This window comes from Apteryx mantelli, chromosome 22, assembly GCF_036417845.1.
Source record: "Apteryx mantelli isolate bAptMan1 chromosome 22, bAptMan1.hap1, whole genome shotgun sequence".
In the NCBI taxonomy this organism is placed as follows: Eukaryota; Metazoa; Chordata; class Aves; order Apterygiformes; family Apterygidae; genus Apteryx; species Apteryx mantelli.
Window position 1 is genome coordinate 9,514,738 of NC_089999.1, and position 23,281 is coordinate 9,538,018.

At 41.0% G+C, this 23,281-nt stretch overlaps 1 protein-coding gene across 2 annotated transcripts in view; it reads right to left on the reverse strand.

Annotated features, from left to right (window-relative positions):
* Positions 1–1,086: 1,086 nt before the first annotated feature.
* The window catches only part of FAM222B (family with sequence similarity 222 member B), a 40,230-nt gene continuing 18,035 nt past the window's right edge, over positions 1,087–23,281 (reverse strand). Inside the window, exons 2-3 of one of the 2 annotated variants that reach the window (XM_067309579.1) lie at positions 11,044–11,171; positions 1,087–5,395 (exon numbers count right to left, since the gene is read on the reverse strand). In XM_067309579.1, coding sequence (XP_067165680.1) covers positions 3,813–5,395; positions 11,044–11,125 — 1,665 coding nt within the window. In that variant the 5' untranslated portion in view covers positions 11,126–11,171 and the 3' untranslated portion in view covers positions 1,087–3,812. Of the gene's footprint in view, positions 5,396–11,043; positions 11,256–23,281 lie in introns of those variants that run through there. The other variant, XM_013946593.2, reaches the window with a different exon arrangement.

A 23,281-nucleotide genomic window follows, 5' to 3' on the forward strand; every position in this document is an offset into this window, starting at 1 on the left:
TAACAAACTGGGCTTGTGATTTAACAGCTTCAAAGCCTCTGCTTAAAAGAAAAGACATGTTAGAGATGGAAGCTTCCTTTGGAAAGGTTTACACCACTTTCACGTTTATCCCTTTAGGATCTACTTAACGTCAACCTCCAGCTGGCAATGGAGTTGCTCGAAACCATCAGAAATAATGATATTCTGTTGTACCAGCATGGTACTATAAAAGGAACAGATTACAGTGCTGATGACACAGCATAAATAGTTCAGAACTGGTTGAGAAAAACATCTGAAAATACCTTACTCTTTCCTCCAAGAGCAGAATTGTCACCTGCAAATATCCAGGATCCACATACAATCAGGGAAACAGAAACACTGCGCTCGAATAGGAAGTCGTGAAACAACTGACCCTTCAGTGGAGTTAAAAAAACCCTCACAACCAAACAAAAAAAAACAACAAAAAAAGGAAAGCTGACAGCTGCAATGGGAACAGTGGTGTAAGCTCCAGAGGAAGGCGACCATCTGCATCAGTGTCCTGGGGGAAAGCCCAGGAAGTTCACAAACTGGCCCACCAGCGAACGCGCGCTAGTCCATGCTCTGCTGACCAGGGAAGCTGTCGCCGCCTTCGGTATTGCATGGGCCGAGTGTATTATTTGCCTTAGAACAAGTTACTTTGTCTTTCTACAAGGAATACTCCAGCACGGACCAGAGCGTGAAATAAACTGAAGGAACATGGACAAACATTTCTAGAAGAGCACACCTCCTAACACACACGTGCACCATCCTACAGCAACATCAGATGGAAAGGTACTACTGGCCTCTGGCTTAAGCCTCATGCGCTCTTCCCTTTGACACCATGCCAAGCAATGGTGCAGGTTTGGCTGCGGATCCGCAGAAGAGCCTCACGCTGGGCTTCTACTGCGAGTAGCGGATTGACTGTTTGCATTCAAAAGTTGTATCTAGAAATCAGGCAGGTAAGTATTAATATTTCTCTTTGTAGAAGATCTAATCGGGTAGGAGAAGGAAGGAGAAGCTATTAGCAATAGGCCACAGAAGAAATGAAAAGGGTTGCGTTTAAAGAAAAATCTCACTCCTAGAACAAAAAAGGATATATTTTAGTATATTTTAATAGTAGAATGATTCCTATTTTTCAAGCAGGCTAATGGCAAAGTCCTACCTGGATGAGTCTTAGGAATATTTTTGCTTCCCAGTCCTGCTGTACCAGGGCAAAATCTCAGAGGTCGTGATTCTATCTGCAATTGCCAGTGCAGAACAATTCATAACAATTCACAGCGTACTTCCATCGCTAACAGTAACATTACTATAACTTAGGCATTGAAATCACTTTGTCAAATAACCACAACACGGGGTTTTATTCAGTCTCCCTCTTAGGAGAAGAGCAGGAGAATTAGTTTTAAATAACAGTCTGGGTTCATATTTGTAGCAGGCTAACGAACAGAGGAGATGCCAATATTTTATTTAGTAAAAAGGTATGTATTCAGGTAGCAGAACACCTTACAGTAACTAACTTAGCAGGAAATGTTAAAGTCATAGCACAGCCCTAGATCAATTTGGGGAGTAGGGTAGGGAAGACAATAGGGAGACTGTACGGGAAGCAGCTTCAGACTCGAACCTTGGCTTCCAATATAATGTATTCAGAAAAATATTGCATGAAAAGCCTCAGGATTTTAGTTCTTTCATAGATGTATATTTACCAGTTTTCACAAAGACTGCAGGAATACGATTATAAACAATAAATTAGGACTTCATGTTGCTATCATTTGGCATAACACAATCAGGCATTTTTTCCTTTTTAAATATAAGGCAACACAAGCCAACACATAATTTAATCCGTCTTTAGTCAAATTGCTTAACTTTGCTAAAGAGTTATCACTAAAGAACGGTTTATAGTACACTTAAAAGAATTTAAATAATGACATGATTAAGTGTACTAACTTACGCAAGGAGTCAGAAAACGTACTCTGCTAAGCTTTGAAACCTAAATATTTGTTACAGCCCAGAACTACACGTCTAAATTAAAAAAATACAAATAAATGTTTTCTAATTTTTCCATTTACGAAAAACTTTAAGAATCTCTAGCCAACTATGACGTCACTTCAAAACTTGTATAAGTTCTTTTTTTTTAATTTTGTATGATGTCTTAAGATTTTAAACCATGCTCATTAAGGAAAGTTCAAGGAGCAAATACTTAAGGCTTTGTTTTTCAAAGGGCTGTGAGGGAGGCCAGTGAATGGCAGAGGCCAGTGGGTTCACCCATACACAATGCTACTCAAACCCACACTACCAGGCGACATTCATACAGAAATATTACACTTAAAAGTTACAGTGTAGAGCAATATTTTTAGCCAGTGTACATATAAAGAATCAATGCATTTATTTTTTTAATTTCCAAACTTGATTGTGATCATTATGTTCAAGTATTAGTCTCATTAACAGAGATGAGAAATTTTCTACTTACAACAAATTCGGCTATTGAAAAGGAAAGGTATGTTTCAATACGCTGAAGAAAACAAGACGCTGAGGTTATCCAACAGTTAGTGTCCTAGTGGTCACCGACTCAACGAGCTGCTGGAAATGACGTGGGAAAGGAACAGAAGTAGTTAGGCACCAAGACTCTGGGAAAAGGTATGTTATAAATAGCTTCACTAATTCCCAGAGAAGAGAATTGTTCCATTAAATCTACTGTGGCGTTTTAATGTAGAAGAATATGGGACTGTAAGTCCCACAGTGTCTCACGGCTGGAGCTTCACTTCAGATCAAACACCGCCCATTCCATCAGAGCTGCTACTGGAATGTGATAATGCCACGTCACTCCGCGTGTCCTTTCATTGCACCGGAGACAAGCTTCTAGTTATGTCTCCTCACCCTGAAATTAATTCTAGCTACTGGAGAAGCAGCTGAACCCTTTTTGGAGTTGTCAGTGGGTCTGGATTCCCACAGTAAAACCGCAGAACAGCACTTCACACCAGGAAGGCCAGACTCCTAGCAGCAAGGGGTTCAGACAACGTTAGCTTTTACACCGGCGCAAGGGGAGTGGGGAAGGGAAGTACGATGCAGAAGGAGGCAGCTACCTACGGCAGCTATGCTGCCTACATCCTAAAACTGCCATTCCCCCCTCCCGCCTATACCCTGTCCGCAAAAAAGTGTCAGAAAAATCTGCCAGAGACTTTTGACTTTGGACAAAGTCTAAACGATAAATGCAGACGTCTCTGCAAGAAATAGCAGAAAAGCTTCTTCCTATATTAATGCCTAAATATATACCCCTACTTAGCTCTTTTCAAATGTAGGCTTTTTTCTTCAATTAAATAGGCCTCTAGACAGTGCAAATGGTCAATGTTTAATGCATTAATGAAATGGGCTTTTGAGTTGAAAATAAGCCCTGCTTCCTGACAAATTCTGTTGCTCTTAATCTTCAGAGGAAATTGAGATGGAAATTTAAGCAGCTATGCTACCTACCAGCTCTTTAAGGAGCTGGCGAACAGATGCAACTGTGAAACCCTGCAGCAACTTAACATCAGTCCAGCAAGTAGTTACTAAGCAGAAGGCAGAAGCTGCACAAAGGGGATTCTGCGGTGAGGAAACAGCTGTGGCGTGAAGTAGTGTAATGAAATTCTTTGAAACAAAAGGCATGTTAAATATTTGATGCATAAAGGAGATAGATAACATGTAAGCAAAGCTCTTAAATATACAGTATGTCTTCTTCCAATGGTTACTATAATGATCACACAAGTTTGCAAGTTAAAAATGCCTTGCTTATTAATTAAAATTAAGACTAAACCTATAATTTTGTCTGTGAAAGTGACTGCAGCCTATCTATACCCTGGGTGTTGAATATGAAGATTTCGACTATCAGTTGGTTCAGGTGCTCGGTTCATGGGAGGCCGATGGACTTTTCCCAGCACGGCCATGCTCTGATCTCTGAAGCAAGACTGCTGGAAGTCCCCACTTAGGTAATCCATGGTCTGCATCACATTATTCTGGCTGGATGGACCAGCTCCAGCTCTGTAATGAGTTCCTCCTGCACAATCTAGTGGCGCTCCTGTTGGCTGTCCGCCGTGGAAAGGCATGGCAAGGTCCTGGGACCCAGAGCTGTCACTGTTCGGTGTGGGCAGAATGTTATTCCATATGGGCTGGAAATAGTGCCCGTTAGTATATGGCAAGGGTCCCTGCAATCCATTCACAGGTGGAGAAGGTGTAGGCTTCTCAATGGGGGGCTTCAAGTTGAACGACTGGCCCATGCACAGTTCTTGAGGGTAGTTTGTTTTGCCAGGAAAACTCTGCCCTGCAATCTCTCTCTGAGGGTGCTTCCCTGCAAGTCCAGCAGGCCCAGCAGCATCCCCACACATTTGCTGCAGATGTGCAAGCTGATGCTGGTTCCATGCAACCGATTTGATTTCATTCTGGTATGCAGACGGCACCCTGTTAATATTCACCATGGGCACATTAACAGAGGCAGAAGGAATAGCAGCAGCAGCATGATCTACAGGGTTTACTACACAGGAAGGCATGGGTGTAGGGACATTGTGAGTAGATACCCTGGTACTTGCATTGATAAGCAGGTTGCGACTTATAGGACTGGGGTTTGCAATCTGTCCCTCACATACTGAGGTAGTGCTAATGCCAGCTCTGGCCTGGCAGAACTGGTTAATCTGGTGCACAATGCTGCTCAGGTCCGGTGGCTGGTTCTGCTGCAGGGTGGCAGCCATAGAGAGGGGAATGGTTGAGGTAGACACGGTCACATTCGGCGGCGCATCTGCATCCGGCATCTTTCTGCTTCCATGTAAACCTGGCTGCAGCAAAGGATTCGGGGGGTGCTGCAGAGTCTGGTGTGCCATGGTCTGAGGATGCTGCAAGCCCTGCGGCTGCTGCATATTCTGAGGGTGCGGCAGCGCCTGCGGCTGCGGTATCCCCTGAGGGTGCGGTAAGCTTTGTGGCTGTGGTATCCCCTGAGGGTGCTGCAAAGTCTGTGGCTGTGGTATACTCTGGGGGTGCGGCAAAGTCTGTGCATGCTGGAGAGCCTGCTGGCGAGCAAGCGCCTGGGGGTGGGTTAAAGTGCTAGGTGCAACGTATGGTGTGGAAGGGGGATTCATCATCGCTTCCGGCAACAGACGTGTGCGTGTTCCGTCAAAGTCTTTGATAATTCCTTTTGCTGGAGATTTGACTATCGCCAGGAGGCCTGTCTTCGTGGTGGCCTGAGACGGGTAAGGACTGTACCTCTGACCCGAAGTATCAAGTCCGTTCACAGTACGGCGTATGTGTTTCCTCTGGGGAACCTTGACACTGTTTGGAAAAATTTTTATAGTCAGTGGATTGTTGGCGACCTTCTTAGCATAAGCATCCAATTCTGCTGGGGTAGGATACTGTGCAGATCTCATTTTCTGTGTAGTGTCCCCTGCGGAGAAAGGAAATTCATCAATACTGACTCTGGTAAAAAAGGGATCAACCTCAGGATGAGAAAGTTACACAACATGGGTAGAAAACCTCCGGGGAATCAAGAAGCAAGAACTTCATCTTCCCAGACCAGCAGATCATACACCAGGTTCCTCATTCCTTTTATTACCTGGCTACCAATCCAACCCTCAATTCAGCTTAAGGAGAGACCTGCCTAAGGGGGCAAAATGAAACCAAGGTTTTGATCAGAGTATGTTTACAGTTGGACAAAAACAGGTAACATGCTATAAACATCGAATCGTCTCCGGCTTGCAATACTTATTATCGCTTGCGGTGGTGGGCTGCTTTATATTCTCTTAATTTAAGGCTGCCTCCCCATAACTCTTCAAGCCGTTCTCAAAACCTTTAGCATCTAATTCAGGAACCAGAAAGTTATGAATTAAACATTAAACTCATGTAATGCTGAGGTGGGAACCATACAAAGCTCTTCAACTAAAGCCTCCATTTAAATTTCAGTCCTATTCTAGCTGCTGACATCTGAAAGCACCAAGTGTCTTTTTGTCCATTAGGAAGTCCTTGTTAGTCCAAGTTTAGCAAATGGAAGGAGGCTACATATGCATTATTTTATGGCTTGCAATTATTTCTTCAGCTGAATTTTCAGTGTGGCACCTTGTTAGGGACAGTATCCTAGTATCAAACGGCAAAATTATGCAATTATCTCACAGGATTAAAAACGTACTACTCCCCAGACACAGTCAAAAGCCTTTCTGGAGACAGAGGTGTGGTTTCACTTATTCACATTTAGCAGATATCCACCTGGCCTACAAGCTTGAACAGCAGTGGGTCACGTATATTTTTGGGAAGAACTTCAGAAATCAAGGGAAATGCTTGTGTCTCTCTAGCTATAATCTTATTCCAAGCAGAGAGTTGGGCCGTTTCCTCACCACAGCTATGCTGCTTAACTCCTATAAGACTACTACTTTAGCAGCAATTTTATAATCTTCAAATATAGGCTTGCAGCTTTGACAACGTGGTTTTGCTTTTGCTTGATTTTTTTCACTTTGCAAACAGTTCACTGAAAGAAGCGCCTATCACCTTTGCTAAAATATTCAGCCTCCCATGCCATCTACTGCTGGGCTGAAAGAACAGGGACGCTGCGGCCAACTCCTCTAGAGCCCGAGAGCACCCTTGCCTTGCACGTGGCGCTTCGACCTGCAAAAATCTAAGTGCTCCAGTAGAGAGCTTGATGCTGCTAGGCAAACGGTCCTTTTGAAAATGCACTTCTGATTCTTTTAAAGCAAACTGCCTCCAAAAGGCTCCTTTTGGAGCTCCTTTAGCCTACAGCTAAAGCCTAAGTACCAGCCATCTTTCAATCACTGTCTTTGCATCTGGTAGCTTCTTATCTTCACAAGCGAGGGAGATCACCACTTCTCTAAGAGAGCTCACTTTCGGAAAGTAAGGACCAGAAAGTACAAAACAGGATAGATATAAAAAGAAAGGATAATTATAGAAATATTAAAAATCTCTTTTGTGAAATGGGAAGCTTTGCAAGCAGGCTGTCTTGCATCTCTAGCAAAGCACATACCACGGTGCCATTTATACTCGTACTCTCTCTGTGCTGTCTAAACACTGGCATATACCAACCTCTCTCTTAGTCAGAGGAAACACTCATTTGATATTAACCTAAACATCCCTTCTGCTCCAATCTCCCGTATCTTCCATCGCAGGCTGGTAGTTTCTATTTCTTTTTGAGAGACCTGCTTTGTTCCTAACAGAGAGGACTCTCTGAATTAAGTCGATCAGTACTGCCTTGCCGTAACAACCAAGGCCATCACGGCCCCCCCCAGCTTTATTTTTAGCACTGTCCCAGACTCATTATGTTCTGTTTCTTCCCCAATAGATGACCGCGTGCAACACACTATTGGAGAAGAGCCACCAACGCCAGACAAAGGAACCCATATCCTTCTATATTACGGTTTATGTGAGAGGTGACCATTTTCACAAAAAGCTTCTATTTTCAGATGAAAAATAAGGTAGATATTTTAAAACACGTTTCCCATCAAAATTTCCTAGCCTGTTTTAGGCTTCTATAGGCACAGCAACAAATTAGGTGGTAAACATTAACAGTGAAGAGATACTAAATATTCTTTTACTCAAGCATTTATTTTTCTACTATACAGGAACTGTAGTGGAACCTTTTAGAAAAAAGCTGAAATATTAATGATTGAACAGACTGCATCTATCAATTAAAGCACATCTGTAATCCTGAATCTGAAATAATTCCTTCCTTTGAAGAGTGAAAATAACTCCTCAATCCAACTTGAAAAATACACCAACATCAAATTCAGTATCCTATCAAATGCCAAACCATTTTTAAAATCCCTTGGACACGATTTTCTGAAACCAGCCACCATTTCAAACTGACCTCTTTTAGTGTACATCTAAGATTATGCTTCTCTTATGAACTAACTCAGCCATTCTACTTAGGCCTGATCGAGATGTTGTATTTCTCCCAGCACTGTTTAAAATTTTGTGCTTCACTAGTATTTCCATATGCAAGGCTCAATGACTGAAATAGTTAACAAAAAAATCATCAGAAGGCAGAAAGGCATTAAGGGGTGATCAAGAATATCCTACAAACCAATAAATAACAATTAGGTCAGGTAACTAAGTGAATGGAAAAATAGCTACAATAGATTCAAATAAAATTGCGTATACGGACATCATTTATGGCCAAGAATTCTGCATCAGGCCATAAAATGATTAGGAGGATGGCAGAGGAACAAATTACATTAAAAAAGCTATGGGATGAGCTCCATAAAGCTATCTTTAGGTACATGCGAGGCAGAATACTTTTGCTGAAAAGCAGTCTGCCTCAAATTATTTCATGTTGACCATAGGGTAAAGCTACGCACATGAGCAATTACCCCAATAAACCGGTGAGCTCCAAGTTCACACTCCAGCTAATACTGTGGCTATCAATTCATCTGTTCACATTCTTGTATGTGTTGCACCACACCGGAGCTATTTTTGTTGTCAGATGAGATGTATTTTTCTGCCTCACCTCAGCACTGATGTAACATCTTCTCTTAAGTGCATTTTACATTAAGGCTTTAAAACCCACAGCTTTTAAAATTGCTTATGGTTAAATTTTCATTAAATTAAATAAAATACAAACAGGCCTTCAGGATTCTTACCCTAAACAGAGCATCTGCATTGGGACGAGCAAAGAACAGCTGTGCCCATCTCCTGCATAAAAATCTCAACTGCGGCAGTTTCTCTACAAGCTTTACTGAAAGAGCCCTCAACCCTTAGAAAGGAGTTAATTTTAGTCGATGAATCCATCTTCAGTCTCAACCTGCTCTTCTCTCTTTACTTCCCCCACTACAAAAGCTCCCCAAGAAAAACCTTTCGCCTTGACTTTGTACCACTATCCAAATAAAACAACCTTTTTCTTCCAAGGCCCTGAGGTACCACCACTATATCCAACCATAGCTGTGAAAATTGCGCGTACGGTCTTGCCTCAAGCATTTTGATTGACTTCACAGATTTACATTTGGGTCACTGGAAGACAGGAAAGAATATCAATACGGAGTCAGTCCCTTAGCGGTCAGTTTCAGAAGGAAAAATATTCGTATATTTGTCTACAGAACTCCTACTCCATAGGCTGTCTTTAAGAAAAAAAGCCTCTTATTTGAAAGTGGATAAGAAAAAAAAAAAAAAAAAAAAGTAATTGAAGTAATGTGGATTTTTAAGCACGAGAAAAAAGTCTGATCCTGAAAACTACACTTAAAAATTATTAAAACAAACACCAAGAGACTGAATAAACACTATCAGGTGGCATTCTGTGGCTTCTGTAACAGGAACGGCACTGTTAAGGTCCTCTTCCAGCCCTCAATCAAAAGTCACAAGTCACTGTTCATTAAAAATTCTCATTAACGCAGCTTTCCTTTGGCCAGGGGCTAGACTACTTGTGCATATACAGTATGTAGAGAAATGCACCAATTAATCTTACACACATCTGCAGTAGGGGTGGGCAAGGTCTGTAAGAGCAGTTTCATTTCCCATATAAATCAGAACAAACTGGAACAGCTAAGCATTACCACCACCAGCAAGTGCCTGCCAGCTACTTTATGTCCTAAATTCTTTTAAATGCAGCACCTTAAACTCTTCACTAAGCAAGATACAGCAATGCTTTCAGCATGGAGATGAGCAGTTCTTGGAAAGAACGTCAGGGACCATCAGGTTAAAAAACTGCCCAGGTACTAGCCCATTGCCTTGTAAGATGCATGACTAACAAATACCTGAATTATGCACAATGACCCTCCTACAAACCTAAAGGATCGTATCAGTTTTCACTGTCAGAATCCTTTCCAATCCACTGAAGAAACCATGTAATGCAAGAACCTAGGCATGTTCTCACAACAACAGCCCATCTTCTGAATATTTAAGCATGTTCTGGTCAGCAAAACTCATATTGGAAATGGAAAAGGAAAAGGGGCGAATGCCTACCTTCATGCCATCTAATGAAGTCTTTTTGTGAGCAAAGACTTTTACAAATACTACAAGTGTCATTACAATTACAAGCCCATGGAGTTGTCCTAAATTCTGCTCAAGTACTGTGGGGGAGCACACATTTGTACCTGAAGAACATCAGTCACTTCTGGTAGGTCCAGGACTTTGAGAACGTTACCCTTAACTGCAATATTATCTTAGTTATTTTCAGTAGTGTGACACAAATCTCAACATATTAACAATTTAGCTGTAACTGGAGTGTAAATTACTTGATTTTAAAGAGCATCAATGATTCCATCAACACACTGAAGGTACAGAAATTTCCCAAATGCCCACTACAAAGGCAAGAGACAAGTTACAGCCCTAAGAACCAAGTACACAGATCTTATGCACAAACCTTGGAATATCTGAAATTTCAGCTAAACAATCAAGGTGCAACTTCAGTGATAAAAGAGCAAAGACAGAGTAACATTTAAAAAAAATCTCTAGCAAATAGGCACGTGTTCCCAAGCACAAGTTCTTCTTAAAATACCAGTACAACCGTCAAAAAAAATTACTGAAGTTATCAAAAATGAATTATTATAGTACTCTGCAGACATTTTCAGAGGCACCAAAGAGACAGCAGAAAGAAGACAGAAACTTTGCACATTAGTAATTTGGGCTAGATCACTAATATTTGCAGTATATGCCCCAGCTAGGTAGAACAACAGAACTGACCTCAACAGGTTTGCATTAGCCTGAGCTGACTTTTATTGGTTTCCATTTCACGGAAATGAAAGAGGCAGGAAAAAGTTGTATTAAGAAGCAAGTCAACTGGCACACTATTGGTACAAAATGTTTTTAGCAAGGAGGCAAGAATCTCACAGAAACTTTGCTTGCATTTTGTCTTGCTATGGTTAAAATTGACCTTTACAAAGCCGGGGGGGACTGGGGGGAGGGAGAGAGCTTGCAGCACACACTTGAACCTTCATAGCTATTTCTCATAGCCATTAAGGATGGATGCCTTGAAGGCGTAACAAAACAAAGACTCTAACATTAAATAGTTTTTCCACTGTATCCTAAATGGTTATTTCACAGCTGTACCAGTGCCAGATTTAACAGTTAACCACATCCTGCAGACAAAACGTCACTCACATTTCTGAAGTCCAGTGTTCATCTGCGTGTAAGAAAGAAGCTGAAAGGAGAGGTCACCTGGTCCTGGCAGACAGGCCAGCATGGCAGACAGGCACTAACACAACATGGGGCATTCACTCCTCTGCACACTGCAACAACAGAGAGACAATTCAAAGTTATAATACAAGGAGGAACACAGAAAAGAAAGAGGCAAAGAGCCATCGGGGCGTTAAGGCCTGACCAAGCGAAGATGCACAACCACTGCTCGGGCCCTTTACATACTGTCCTCACTCAGTCTCCTAACAACAATGGAAATACTTCGCAAAGCGGGTCGGCTGTGCGATTAACACACTTAAAAACTAAAACGTAACTAACGCCTTTCTCACTCCTCTGCTGTTTGAGACGCAGAGGATAATCCATAACTCTCCTCAAATTTCAAAGATAGTTATTATGAATGGTAAAGAAACCACTAACATTCATTTTACTATATATTGAAATGTACTGGCTATCTACCAGGTATAGCCAAAGCAGGTTCACTGGAAAAATCCTGTCAACTGCTCTTTTACATTTAATAAAAAGGCATAGCATGCATAAATTGAAGGCAAAGCATGCAGCACTTTGCCTTGTGGCAAGATTAAGCTGCACGCTCCAGCTTGTAATTTCTGTGGTCCATTAGTGTGAAAGATGAATGGCTACAACTTCCCTTATTTTATACAAGCCTTTAGTTATCTGTGCAGCCCTCAGATAAACTGTAAGACAGGGCTTCTACACAAAGAAATTTCAGAGCATCTACCATCCTGCATTCCAGAGTTTCAGAATTTATGAAATTAAACCTCAGAATGAATGCATGAAGCACTAAAGCATCTTTATACATAAACACTGCACAGCTACCCTCAAATCCCATCATCGGCTTATGAATACAAGGGGGGAATATGTTTCCAGCAACAAAAGCTACCTCTGGCTCAGAGTCTCCCAACATTACTGGGATTACAATCACAGAGAAATTTTAGTTGGAACAAGACCTCTAGAGGTCATGTGGTCCAACCCCCTACTCAAATCCCCTTTACTGTAGCTCCTGGGACACGCACAAGACACAGCCAACCATGAGTACTTTAGAAAGCTCTGGAAAACAAGGTGGCTTAACCAAGCTGGAGAAATCAGTAGACTTCTCCTCCTTGCCCAGATCTCCGCAAGCATCGATGCCAATTATACAAAGAGTGCTTTTGCCAAGATGCCTAAGGAACAGCTAGAAACAGCTCGGGATTTTATATGGTCCCTGAAACTGAGAAAGGATTGAAGACTTCAAAAACTACAGATTGGTTTAATTTTAGTCATTGTTTCGCAAACCCTAATTAAAACAACTGGAGAGGCTTTCAAAGATCATAACAGGTGAAGCAGAAAGCTTGAGACCGACACAAGAAGCCAGAGTTGAAGAAACCCTGCAGAGGCAACTTTCAAAAGAACCAGACTGGTTAGCATTGCATAAAATGATGTGAAGCCCTTCACATTTAAGAGCCAATTACACACAGGGTAGGGAAGTTAAGACTCTGTTCTGGAAAGCACAACTGCCATCGTATTTCTGCAGCAAATTCCAGAATGCTCCAAAAGCTGATTTCTCTGCAGAGAAGTTTTAAAGCCTTTAACTTGAAGCCTAACCTCAGATCATTGTCACAAGTCAGAATGTTCAAGGAATAAGTACACCAAATACAGCAAATAGCATGGACTTAAAGCTTACCCGTATAGCAGCAATTACTCCTCATATACAATTCATTAGCTTCCATGTTTACATGCATCTCCTCGGTCCATACACAAAGGCTGATCAAAACCAACTACCAAGAAATCTTGTGCAAATATTAATTTATGAAAATGTCTGCATCTTCATGGAATAAATGCTCTCAAAAGTTGACCAAGCACCGTTGACCAAGCAAGTTGGGTGCCAGTGTGACTAACAATTAAAAATAATTCTGGACACTGAAAGCTAGCTTGATAACTCCCTGCTCTTGCTCATTACGGAAGCCCAGCCTCATTCACGCTATCCGTTGCAATTAACAGCTCGTCAGAGAGTTCAGTGAGAATCAAAGCGGCTGAACTCACCAAGCAGTGCAGAGTTCGGACAAGGCACACCACCAACAGGATTACTTTACATTCATTCTTCATTTAATCACTAAGAGATAGTAACCATTTGCATTGCCAGAAGTTCCAGATTCATAGCTGTAAACTCTCCAAGTCTAAACGTGGGTTTTCTTTTCACAGCCTGTAAGAGGTGGAGTTCTCAAAGCCTCTTAAGAAACGAACACTGATGTCCTGACGCATTCACAGCTTAAAGGATGCAGTATTCAGTGAAAACTTTGCAAACATCCTGCGGGCAGCAGTTTCTTACCCCCAATGATGCCCAGCAAGACCCAAAAGACAAAACAAGAATCCAACTCCTTTTCATCAGGAGAAGACAATAAACACTTTAAGTTGCCAGAGCTTTACCTGAGTAAGCAACAGAAACGCCCAGAGTCAGCAGGAAAAAAAATGCATTTTCCTTTTTTCCTCATTTCATCAACTTCAGAAGACTGGCAAAACCAAGACCTACTTCTCAGTGAAAAGCAGACAAACAAAATTAAGAGCCTCCACTGTAGTCAAAAAATCATCAGATCACATCATTATCATATTCACTTGAGCATCCAACCTTTACTCCACTGATGCCTGATGCCAGTCCAGCATTACTTTACATCACTTCATGGCCAAAAAGAGCTGAGTGTGTCTAAAATATTACTTAACTGATGACTGTTTCGTGCACAGCCCTGAAAGAGAGAAAAGCAGCTCTGCAGTACAGCACAGCAATAAAAGCACTCTGACTGAACAAGTAGCATTTCCTACAGCAAGATATGCAGAGGGTTTGCTCACCTGCTCACTCATTAGCATTCATTATAGTCTGAACATTGCGACTCTTATGAGTAAGCCTCTTGCTGAAGTGCCACAGAGAGACTCAGTGCCACACACACAGCAATAAACAGGATAATGGCACATTAAGAGAGGGAACAAGTGATTAAGAGTGGTCAAAGCATTCGACTCAGAATAGCCAGGCTTCTGCGATAAGATAGCAGTATTTCCTTGAAGGTCGAAACATATATTCACAGAAGTCAGAATTTTGCTTTATCTCCAATATGGAGGGTAATATTTTAGAGCGCGCCATAAAGGTGAGTTGTTCCCGCAGGCGGATAATCATTTTAGGCAATGCCAAAGGTTCATAAAAGATTGGGGTGACAATAATAATTTTAAAGGAAGGATGTGACTTACAAAAATCATTTTAAGTGGAAGCATAAAATCATTCTCTTAGCCTGATTTGCAATAATCAAATTGATGTCATCTAGGTCACTGCTGAGCATTAAAAAAAGAAATTCAGACTTACATAGAAATGATGACCATAATGCTATCACTGAATTCCTTATTATAATTAAAATCCTTTCCAATTTTTGTTCTCTATGAAATTAGTATAGCTTTTCCAAACCTACATCTCAGTCTTTGAAAACAAATGCATTTTAAATATCTTTACAAGTAAGTCCATTAGTTCTGGTTAGAAATTAATTAGCAATTATTCCCTTTAAGATATTCAGCACCTGATTTCTTCTTTTTTCTGTCCTGAATGATCTTCAGCATGAACTAGTGCAGCCAATTCAGACAAGCCATACAGTTAAAATGAACTGAAACCCTCTGCATAAACTGTATTTGGGATTAAGGTAAGCATTAATGGCTGTCTCAGATTGTTGTTCTACACCCTGTCTCGGGTCAGCAGCTCAGGGTCCTGGCACAAAGGCAGCGCGGCCCATCATCCTCGCTTGCGCTCAGTTTTATTGCTCCTAATTAGTCCAGAGCAGGAGACAAACTGAACACGGCATGTCAAGAATTCTCACTAAGAGACTTGGCTCCGTGGCTGCAACTTGTGTGGGCACCAGCACCTGCACAGCTCCCCGCAGGGCCGCGGCCCCGGCCCCTCGGGCTACGGAAGGAGCGCTCCTGGGGAATGGGAACTGGCACGGCGAGGCAAGAACCCTGCCAGACCCACCAACACCATCATCTAAACCCATTAGCTGCAAACCAGAGACTAAGTTGACCAGTAAGCTTGGGCACCCAGCGATGGAGGGCAGCTGTAAAAGCTTGGTTAATTTGCTGTTCTACTAGACTGGCAAATTAAGTTTTATTGTTTTTTTAAATGGTTCTGCATGCCACCAAACGCAGTGTAATGAGCTCTGTCTGGAGTACAAGAAGTTTGAAAAAATATATAAAAAAGTACATTTCTAGAGAAAAGCAATCATTAGAATAAATAAATAAATGCCCCCCTTTGAAGCAATTTTAATCTTATCTAGCTGTAGGATATAATCTAACAGCACAGGTACTGCAGGACTTGCTACAAAATAGTTAGTTTGTTTAGGCACCGAAACAGATTTTTTCTCCTAAGATTTATTAATATTAAATCAAAACATGTTAGACATAACAGGGATTTACAGTGCTTGGTTTGGGGATAATTACAACATCCCTACATTTGTTACGTTCTGCCTTACCTTCATCTCCGTGTATTTCTTTGGTCTTGGCAGCACTGTGCATCCTGCACTGATTTTCAGGGGGAGATCTCTCATTACTGAAGTTATCAGGTCAAGGGGGAAGACTGAAAAACTCAGCTTTTCCCATGGCATACAGAAATCCTCCCTACACAGCTAAGAATCAGTTTCAGCAAAACTGATCATGACTCTGTCTGTATTGAATAAATTTCTAAAAAAATGTATATTATTTTCTGGCTGATACTCAAGATTTAATATTGTCTCTGCCAGACCAAATGCTCCCCAGACCAGGGGAGACTTCTGCAACCCAGAGTAAATCCTAGATGTAAAGCAACTCAGTACAGCTAGGAAACTTTTAATACTCTAACACAAGTTTTATCATTATATAAACAGACCATATATTCAGAGTTATTGCCAAGTTCTTAAATACAGCAGTGTCTGAAACTCTCAGGAGGCCTTATGGGGTAAGCACACACGAGGAAACACTCCCCACAAACCATCCCTGGCCAGTGAAATATGGGAAACTGAGCTGGTTTAGACGAAAGCAAGCTGGTGAAGTCTAAAGTTAGATTCATGGAAGTAAACATGCATGTTTCAAATTCCAAGATTAACTGCAGACTTGTTCACAAAGCTTGGGGACTAGAGGAAGCGGGAGCATCTACCCACACAAAAGAAAAGCTCCAAACTATTCCAAGTTTCCAGCACCCTGGGGTCCCGTAAGCCGTGCGAGGGTTGTTAAGTACTTATGGCTGACTGATATGCTTCACTTCTCCTTATTATTCACGAGGTAGCCACGTGAAATTCCATAAGCACTGACAGTATTTATAGCAAACCCCAAACACACACTGCACATTCCAAGTTCAGCATATATAAATGCTCCAAACAAAAACAAAAACTAACGAGGGTTGTAAAGTTTCTTTGGTACAAATGTTTATAGGAGCTTGCCAGGAAACATAATTGAATCCGGGCCAATTTTCATGCTCCAAGGGAAACTCAGTCTCTCATTTACCCCCCGGTAGGCTGCTCAAGACCAAATGAGACTCATTCCTTTTCCCTCTCCCAAAGTAACCTAAAATCTAGGGGTTTTTTTGAATTTGTTCATGTCAGCCGCACATGCTGAACCCCCTGCCAACCTTAGTGTTCAATATAATTTCTTCAGTCAGCCATGCCTCCCTTGATAGTGTCTGGGCTGGCAGCGCTGACTGATCTTGCAGGCTTCCTGCCTTTCTCTAGCCTTTTAACACCCTCTGCTCTTGGGCGTTTACCCGAATGTCCACTTGCGCAGGACTGCTGCAAAGCCAGAGAGAAACCTTACTGTTTCCTATAAAAAATTACCAAACCAGCCCTGTGTTCATCACCAGCTGGTATCATACCCTTTTAATGCTTTATAAATGGAAAACCGCAAAATAACGTGCAGAGAGGTAGTCTTCTGAAATGGCAATAAATCACAATAGCGTCAAGTGTATTTGGGGGTAAATAAATAGGAGCCCTGAACAATAGAAATTCGCCTTTTGTATCAAGTGAAGTGCACTGTCAGCATCTAGCAACACAGAACCTTTTGGCATTGTGAATTCAGATGGACCCTTTGCAGACCCCTGCAACAGTTTCAATCAAAATCAATTTTTGTTTCTTGCAGTTTAATTAACTATGATTTTGCTTGTAAACCATTTCACCTTTTAGTCTGACCTCCATTTATAATGTTACTCAGGAGACAAAATTAAACAGTTTGGACTGGAAGGCAAAGAAAATTTAAATTTACGGTCTGCTTTCAGAGAGGGAGAGCACCTGCTGAAGTACAGCTCTGTTCTTCTCCCCAAGCCAGGACGGCAATGCTCAACATGGACGAAAATGAAGAAGCTTTGGGGTAACAGTACTTAAATAGAATATTGTTCATATCACACTCCTTATGCCCAAAGGCTACCACTAAAGGCCCTCAGTTAGCAATTTTGAACAGAATGCAATGCAGTAAAAAAAAAAAAGAAAGAAAGAAAAGAAAAAAAAAAAGCAGCGCTCAGCTCAAAGCAGGCAGGTACTACCACATACGACATCAGGTCCATCAAACCCACTCTCTGGATAAAGGAGCAGCAAGCTCAAGGTTATGATCTTAGAGTTTAAAAAGTCTTTTTTAGGTTGGTCCCAATAGATTCTTTTAAAACATAATACTACACATCTGCTGAAGAGCAGAACAGTTGGCTTTAATTGTAAGATGGATTTTTACATAGCTTCTGACCTTTCATCTAATTGAGGCCTAAAGAAGGGGGGGAAAAAAAAAAAAGAAGAAAAGCTATACGTCACTTCAGTTATTAAAATCCATCAAGCGCAGCCTTTAGCCTTGGGATAACCACAGCCAAAAAATTGACTTGCAAGTAATTATCACTGCTATCTGCAATAAAAGTTAATTGGACATAATTGAACTAAAGCCCTAATCTGAATGAAGCTGTTGCTGGCAAGCAGCCTGCTCCTGCTTGCACTTTGCAAATGAAACTGTTAGCAGTAAAATGGACAAACATGAAGCTGCTCTTACAGTCGGCCCACTGCAAATCACTGTGCAATTCTGCAAACAGCTAGTTAGCTGGGCCAAGATAAAGCCATTAACAGTGCCTGTCCTCACTAAATATACCCTTTAACAATAACCAAACACCATGAAGGTGTAGAGTTTCAAAAACAAGTTTCAGTTTTACTGACCTCATAATTACACAGGCGGAAACATAATATTCATGTCACAGAATGCTATTTCATGAACCCCCAAACACCGTGAATATCAGAACAAATAATGTACTTTTTGAGTATGCAGAGATACTAACTCAAAAGGTTTTCAATGTTGATAATTTACCACCTTCATAAAGTTCAATAGCCTTTCCTGTTCTAGGACTAGCTTCTTTCATCTCGACTGCAAAGCAGACAATTAGCTGCTTTTTGTACTCGGCTCATGCAGGTGGTTGGGGGAAGGGAGCGTTAAACTAAATTCCTGCTGATTCGTCCATTTATGTTTTGCATTTTTGTTAACTAACAGACCAGAAAATGGTCGTCATCCCCCATACGACTTTAGAACTTCCTTCCAATTTTAATTATTAACACTCTGCCCTTCACCAAAGCATATCAAAGCACTTTACAAACATTACTGAAGCCACATAACCACTCCGACACCAGACAAAAATTGCACACCGCTCATTTTACAGAAGTTTAGCTTTTTCTGACCAAATTTACAATAGAAAACTGGTCTCATGATTAAGGAGCTAGCCTATGATAGAGGAGATCAAGTGAAATATCTGGCTCACCACAAATTCCTGACATAATCTTGGGTAAAACATTTAATCACTCGAGGCCACAGTTGCTCCTTCTTTAAAGGATAATACTGGATGACAGGTTTCTACCGTTGAAGAATACTGTGAAGATAAATTAAAAACTGCAGAGCATTCAATACCACCTTGACTGATCGCATAACACACACAAGGTCAAAATCCTGGAAGCAGCTAAGGGGAGCACTGGAAACAGACCACAATTTATATCAAATAAATTCCATTTATTTATCACCATTTCTTTTAATTTTCTTTTTTTTTCATAACAGAGCAGAATTCCTTAGTTTAAGAAAGCTGGAAGAGAGAACTAGTGATATAAATTCCCTGTCATGACCCAAATCAGTGGCTTATTTTACTTTATTCAAAGCCATCACCTCTTATTAAGCCTATTTTTAGATTTAACTCTGTATTTTGAAATGTGGCAGGAGCTGATAGACAACACAGACCTAAGTAGGTCTTGCCAGGTGTTCTAGACCTCTTCTAAGGCTAAGGCAAGATGTAGAAAAGACAAATCTGGATGAGTGGCAGGGCTGGCCAAAGCTTCAAAGGAGTATTTCTGGCTGTGCTTGAAACCCATGTGCTAGTGGTCAGTTATGAGAGAGATGAGATACTGCTTTGACCATGGGCACTTCAGGAAGAAATAGGAAAAATCAGCCTGTGTGTATTCAAAAGTGACCTGAATAACTTTTTACCTGCCTCCTCTGAATTTTCACTATACGAAAGCACTCTGACCTTTCATTAATTTTCTTTCTCCTTTCATATAGTACCTTCTAATTCCAAGGTTTTTAATACTATATTGATGGGTAACGGAGATGAAGAGACAGTCTGGGATATTATCTTAGTTATGTTTCACAGCGCATAAATCTGCACAGTCATTTAGGAGAGGAAGCAAAGGATGCTATAGTTAACAACCTGCAGCAGTTAAGATCACAGGACAGGTAAATATAGCATAGTCATCAAAGTCATAACTTGTCCAGGATATTCAGATTCTCAAAATGCAACACGGACTCTAACAGTTACTGTAATATTCACAAAGATAACACTTTCTTCAACAAGATATTGAAAAGAGCAAACAAACATTCCTTCCTCAAAAATATCCTTTATTTTCAGCATAAACTAAAATCACTTTCTTCCTACATACTTGAGCAGCATCTATAATGTCACAGCAGCTATGATAAAATAAGAAATGGTTATTTACAAATAAGAGTGTGTGTGTTTTTATGTGAACATGAAGGTATTAAGGTTGGCAAAGATGACTTCCATCCAAAGCAAACCCGCAACAGCCAAGCGATTATCAAATTACAGGATGCTGCTAACACAGACCATAATGGAGGAACCACACATTTCCACCAACAAAGACATTCTCCATCCTCACACAGTACTTCCTTCTGCCTTTAAGTGATAAGCAAACAAAATACACATTGACCCTCTCCCCACAGCAGAGAGGACTCAAATATAACCACAAGAACATTAGCAAGCATGTGCACTATGTCAGTGTTAAGTGCAACTCTCCTGCATGTTAGCTGTATGGGAGAAGCATGAGGTTGTAAATCAGGACTTCGTATTACCGCAGAGGACACGCATGAGCTGTGTGCTTCCTTACGCCGCTCTCAGCCAGAATCCAGAACTCCCTTCTCAATTTCTCCTGCACCAGCACTGGACCACACACGCCTTCCCAGATCTGAAAATGAAGCTCTTCATGTCGTGTAGCAAACAGGCGACTGTGATTGGCAAAGGAAACGCACAATACTTCCCTCTCTAGTGGCTGCTTCACGCAGATCACCATTATCATCATCATTCATTCCACACTTTCTGTAAAAGACCAGAACTGAAGTTTGGATCATGACTTACAGAAATCCTTGTGGCTGAATCTGACAGAAGAATGACAGGTTTTGCCTTTAAAATCTCATTAGAAGTTATAGAATATGATCGTTCCCCAAGGAGGAAAGAAGCTATCTTCCTTTGTTTCTTGCAAGCTGATTTTTTCAAAAAAAGTATTTTTTCAGAGCTAACTTGGAACAAATTTTATCTATATGCGAGACACAAACAACAAACCAGGCATTTGTTAGACACTGAAAAATATGCTTCAAGTCCTGTTTTAAAAATAGATTCAACAGAAAATGAGAAATATTTGCAAATTAAGATTAGGCAGAATGCATTATAGTTCATACAAAACAAAACACTGAATTCATGTATTAAGAGAAAAAGTGACTCAGTCTTATCAGAACAGGTGTTACTGTGCTTTTTGAATACAGAAAGCCAACCATACTCAGGGTATGAATTTCAGTTTTTGTTGGTTATGTATGTGTACCATTCTGACCTGTATAATTACGCTGCTAGTGGACTGTTTTAGTATTTAGCTATTTCGATACTGAATTAAGGTCCCACCTCGGGTGAAATTTAACAACCTGTTTACAAAGCAGATTTTTATTTAAGACACAAAATTAGAGATCTATGTCCAATTCCTCGCAGTGCCACAGCTTCCTGCCAGACCCTGAACACATCAACTCTTAGATCCATATATCATTATTTAAAAGCCCCAGATTCTTTAGTTGGAGACACTGTGAGGCCTACTGTAAAGAGGAAAAGCACTCTAAGAACCTCAACTAGGAGCTGCAACACAAGTACAAAACACTCACTAGCAAAAAATGCAAAACATCAGGTGAACACAAAAGAGATGGACCAGAACCTGCTATGCTCAGGGATAGCATCTTCCCATCAACCTTTAGAACGAGGTGCTGGTGTCCTGTTGACTTGTACTGACACGAACCTGCCTTCCATATCAATCTTCCAAGAAACTCAAAGGCCATTTCATAACCTCTCAACAGCAAAAAAAAGGACAAGAAATACATTATTTGTGAGCTACTGTAAAAAGTCTCTGCTATTCTCGGTGCTTTTCCAAGAAGCCTAAAAACAAGCCCATTTCACTGCTGACAGTTCAAAATAGCCACAGGGAAACCAACATGAGCATGCAAGACATTTTCAAAAGCTCTGCACACCACAAGAGCCAGAGATTTCTGTCTGCAGGCCTAGTAAAACAAATTTCCGAGCAATCTCACCTAACTCTTTTAGCAGCCACAAAACATGTTCGCAAAAGTTTACATTCACAAAAGCTTTCCTATTTCACAATAAAATTTATTGACTAGAGGTGAGCAGGAGTTTGTTGTTTGCCTTTGTGTGTCCTTCCCCCTCCCTCCTTGCCTTCCTTTTTTAAACATGGCAATAAATAAATTGTATGGACAGAACACAGATGCAGTTGTAACTGTACTACAGTCAATGAGACATCCCTTTGTATGGTAAACACAACTTGGCTGTGTGGGCGAAAAAAAAAGAACAAATGCTGCTACGGCAGCGTATACAACGGTACCTCAACTGCAAGTACAGCACAAACAAACTCGCACTAATTCTGAGCTCCCAATAACCTGGACTGTAACAGCCACGAGCAGTTCTGACATCCGCTATATATTTTAGAGTAAAAGGCAGCACAAACCTCTAAATACTATGCAAGTCTCTGGTCAAGCGCACACTCAAAAAGAAGAAAGTCACTTAGGCAACCCCCAAACTATTGCTTGATTTTAATTTCAGACAATTTATCTTTCCAACCATGAAGTAACCAAGCTAGCAGCTAAAGTCAATATATTAAAAAAGTACATTTTTCTACCTTCAATTAACTGCGTTAGTACTGTTTTTAACTATTTGATTGATAAATGCTCTACAGAAGCTGTAATTAATGTGTTTTTTCTTGGAACACATACTGAACCCCTTGGCACTCAGACATTTAATGAAAAGTAATTTATCAACTTGCTCTGAATAGCTGAATCTGACTTCTTAATGCAGAGAGAAACACACACTTCGCTTAAAGCACTACTCTGAAAAGGTAAAGCATACCATAAAATTCAAAATGCCATCAGACACGATTCTGATTTTGATACGGATGACACCAACCAGAACTCTCATCTAGCTGAGAAACAGCATCTGGTCTATGGCTTAGCTGGGATTCTCTACCCTGTGATGCAGTCCAGCAGATCTGCAGACGTGCTTTTACCGAACTGAAGTCAGGACTGCATTTTTAGGACACTGGACAAGTTCTAAACTCTACAAAGCCTGCACTGCTGGGAACCTTCGCACCTCTGCTTGCTACCCAGCAGCACTCACGAGCACACCGGGAAGCAGCATCTCAGTGTATTTCAGTCTGGACATGTGTCCAAGCAGACAAAAATAAAGTGCTTATGGAGCGTATGAATGCTAATTTTTCAAATTGAGTGTTGCTTTGGTAGTTGACATATGCAAAAAAATAGCATTTGGGAGGAAAGGCTTGACACCACAGAAAATTTTATGGTGGCATTAACTGCTGGGGGATTAGCCAACCTTTAGTGGATAATTCAAAGCCTAAAATCTAAAGTCACATTCCTG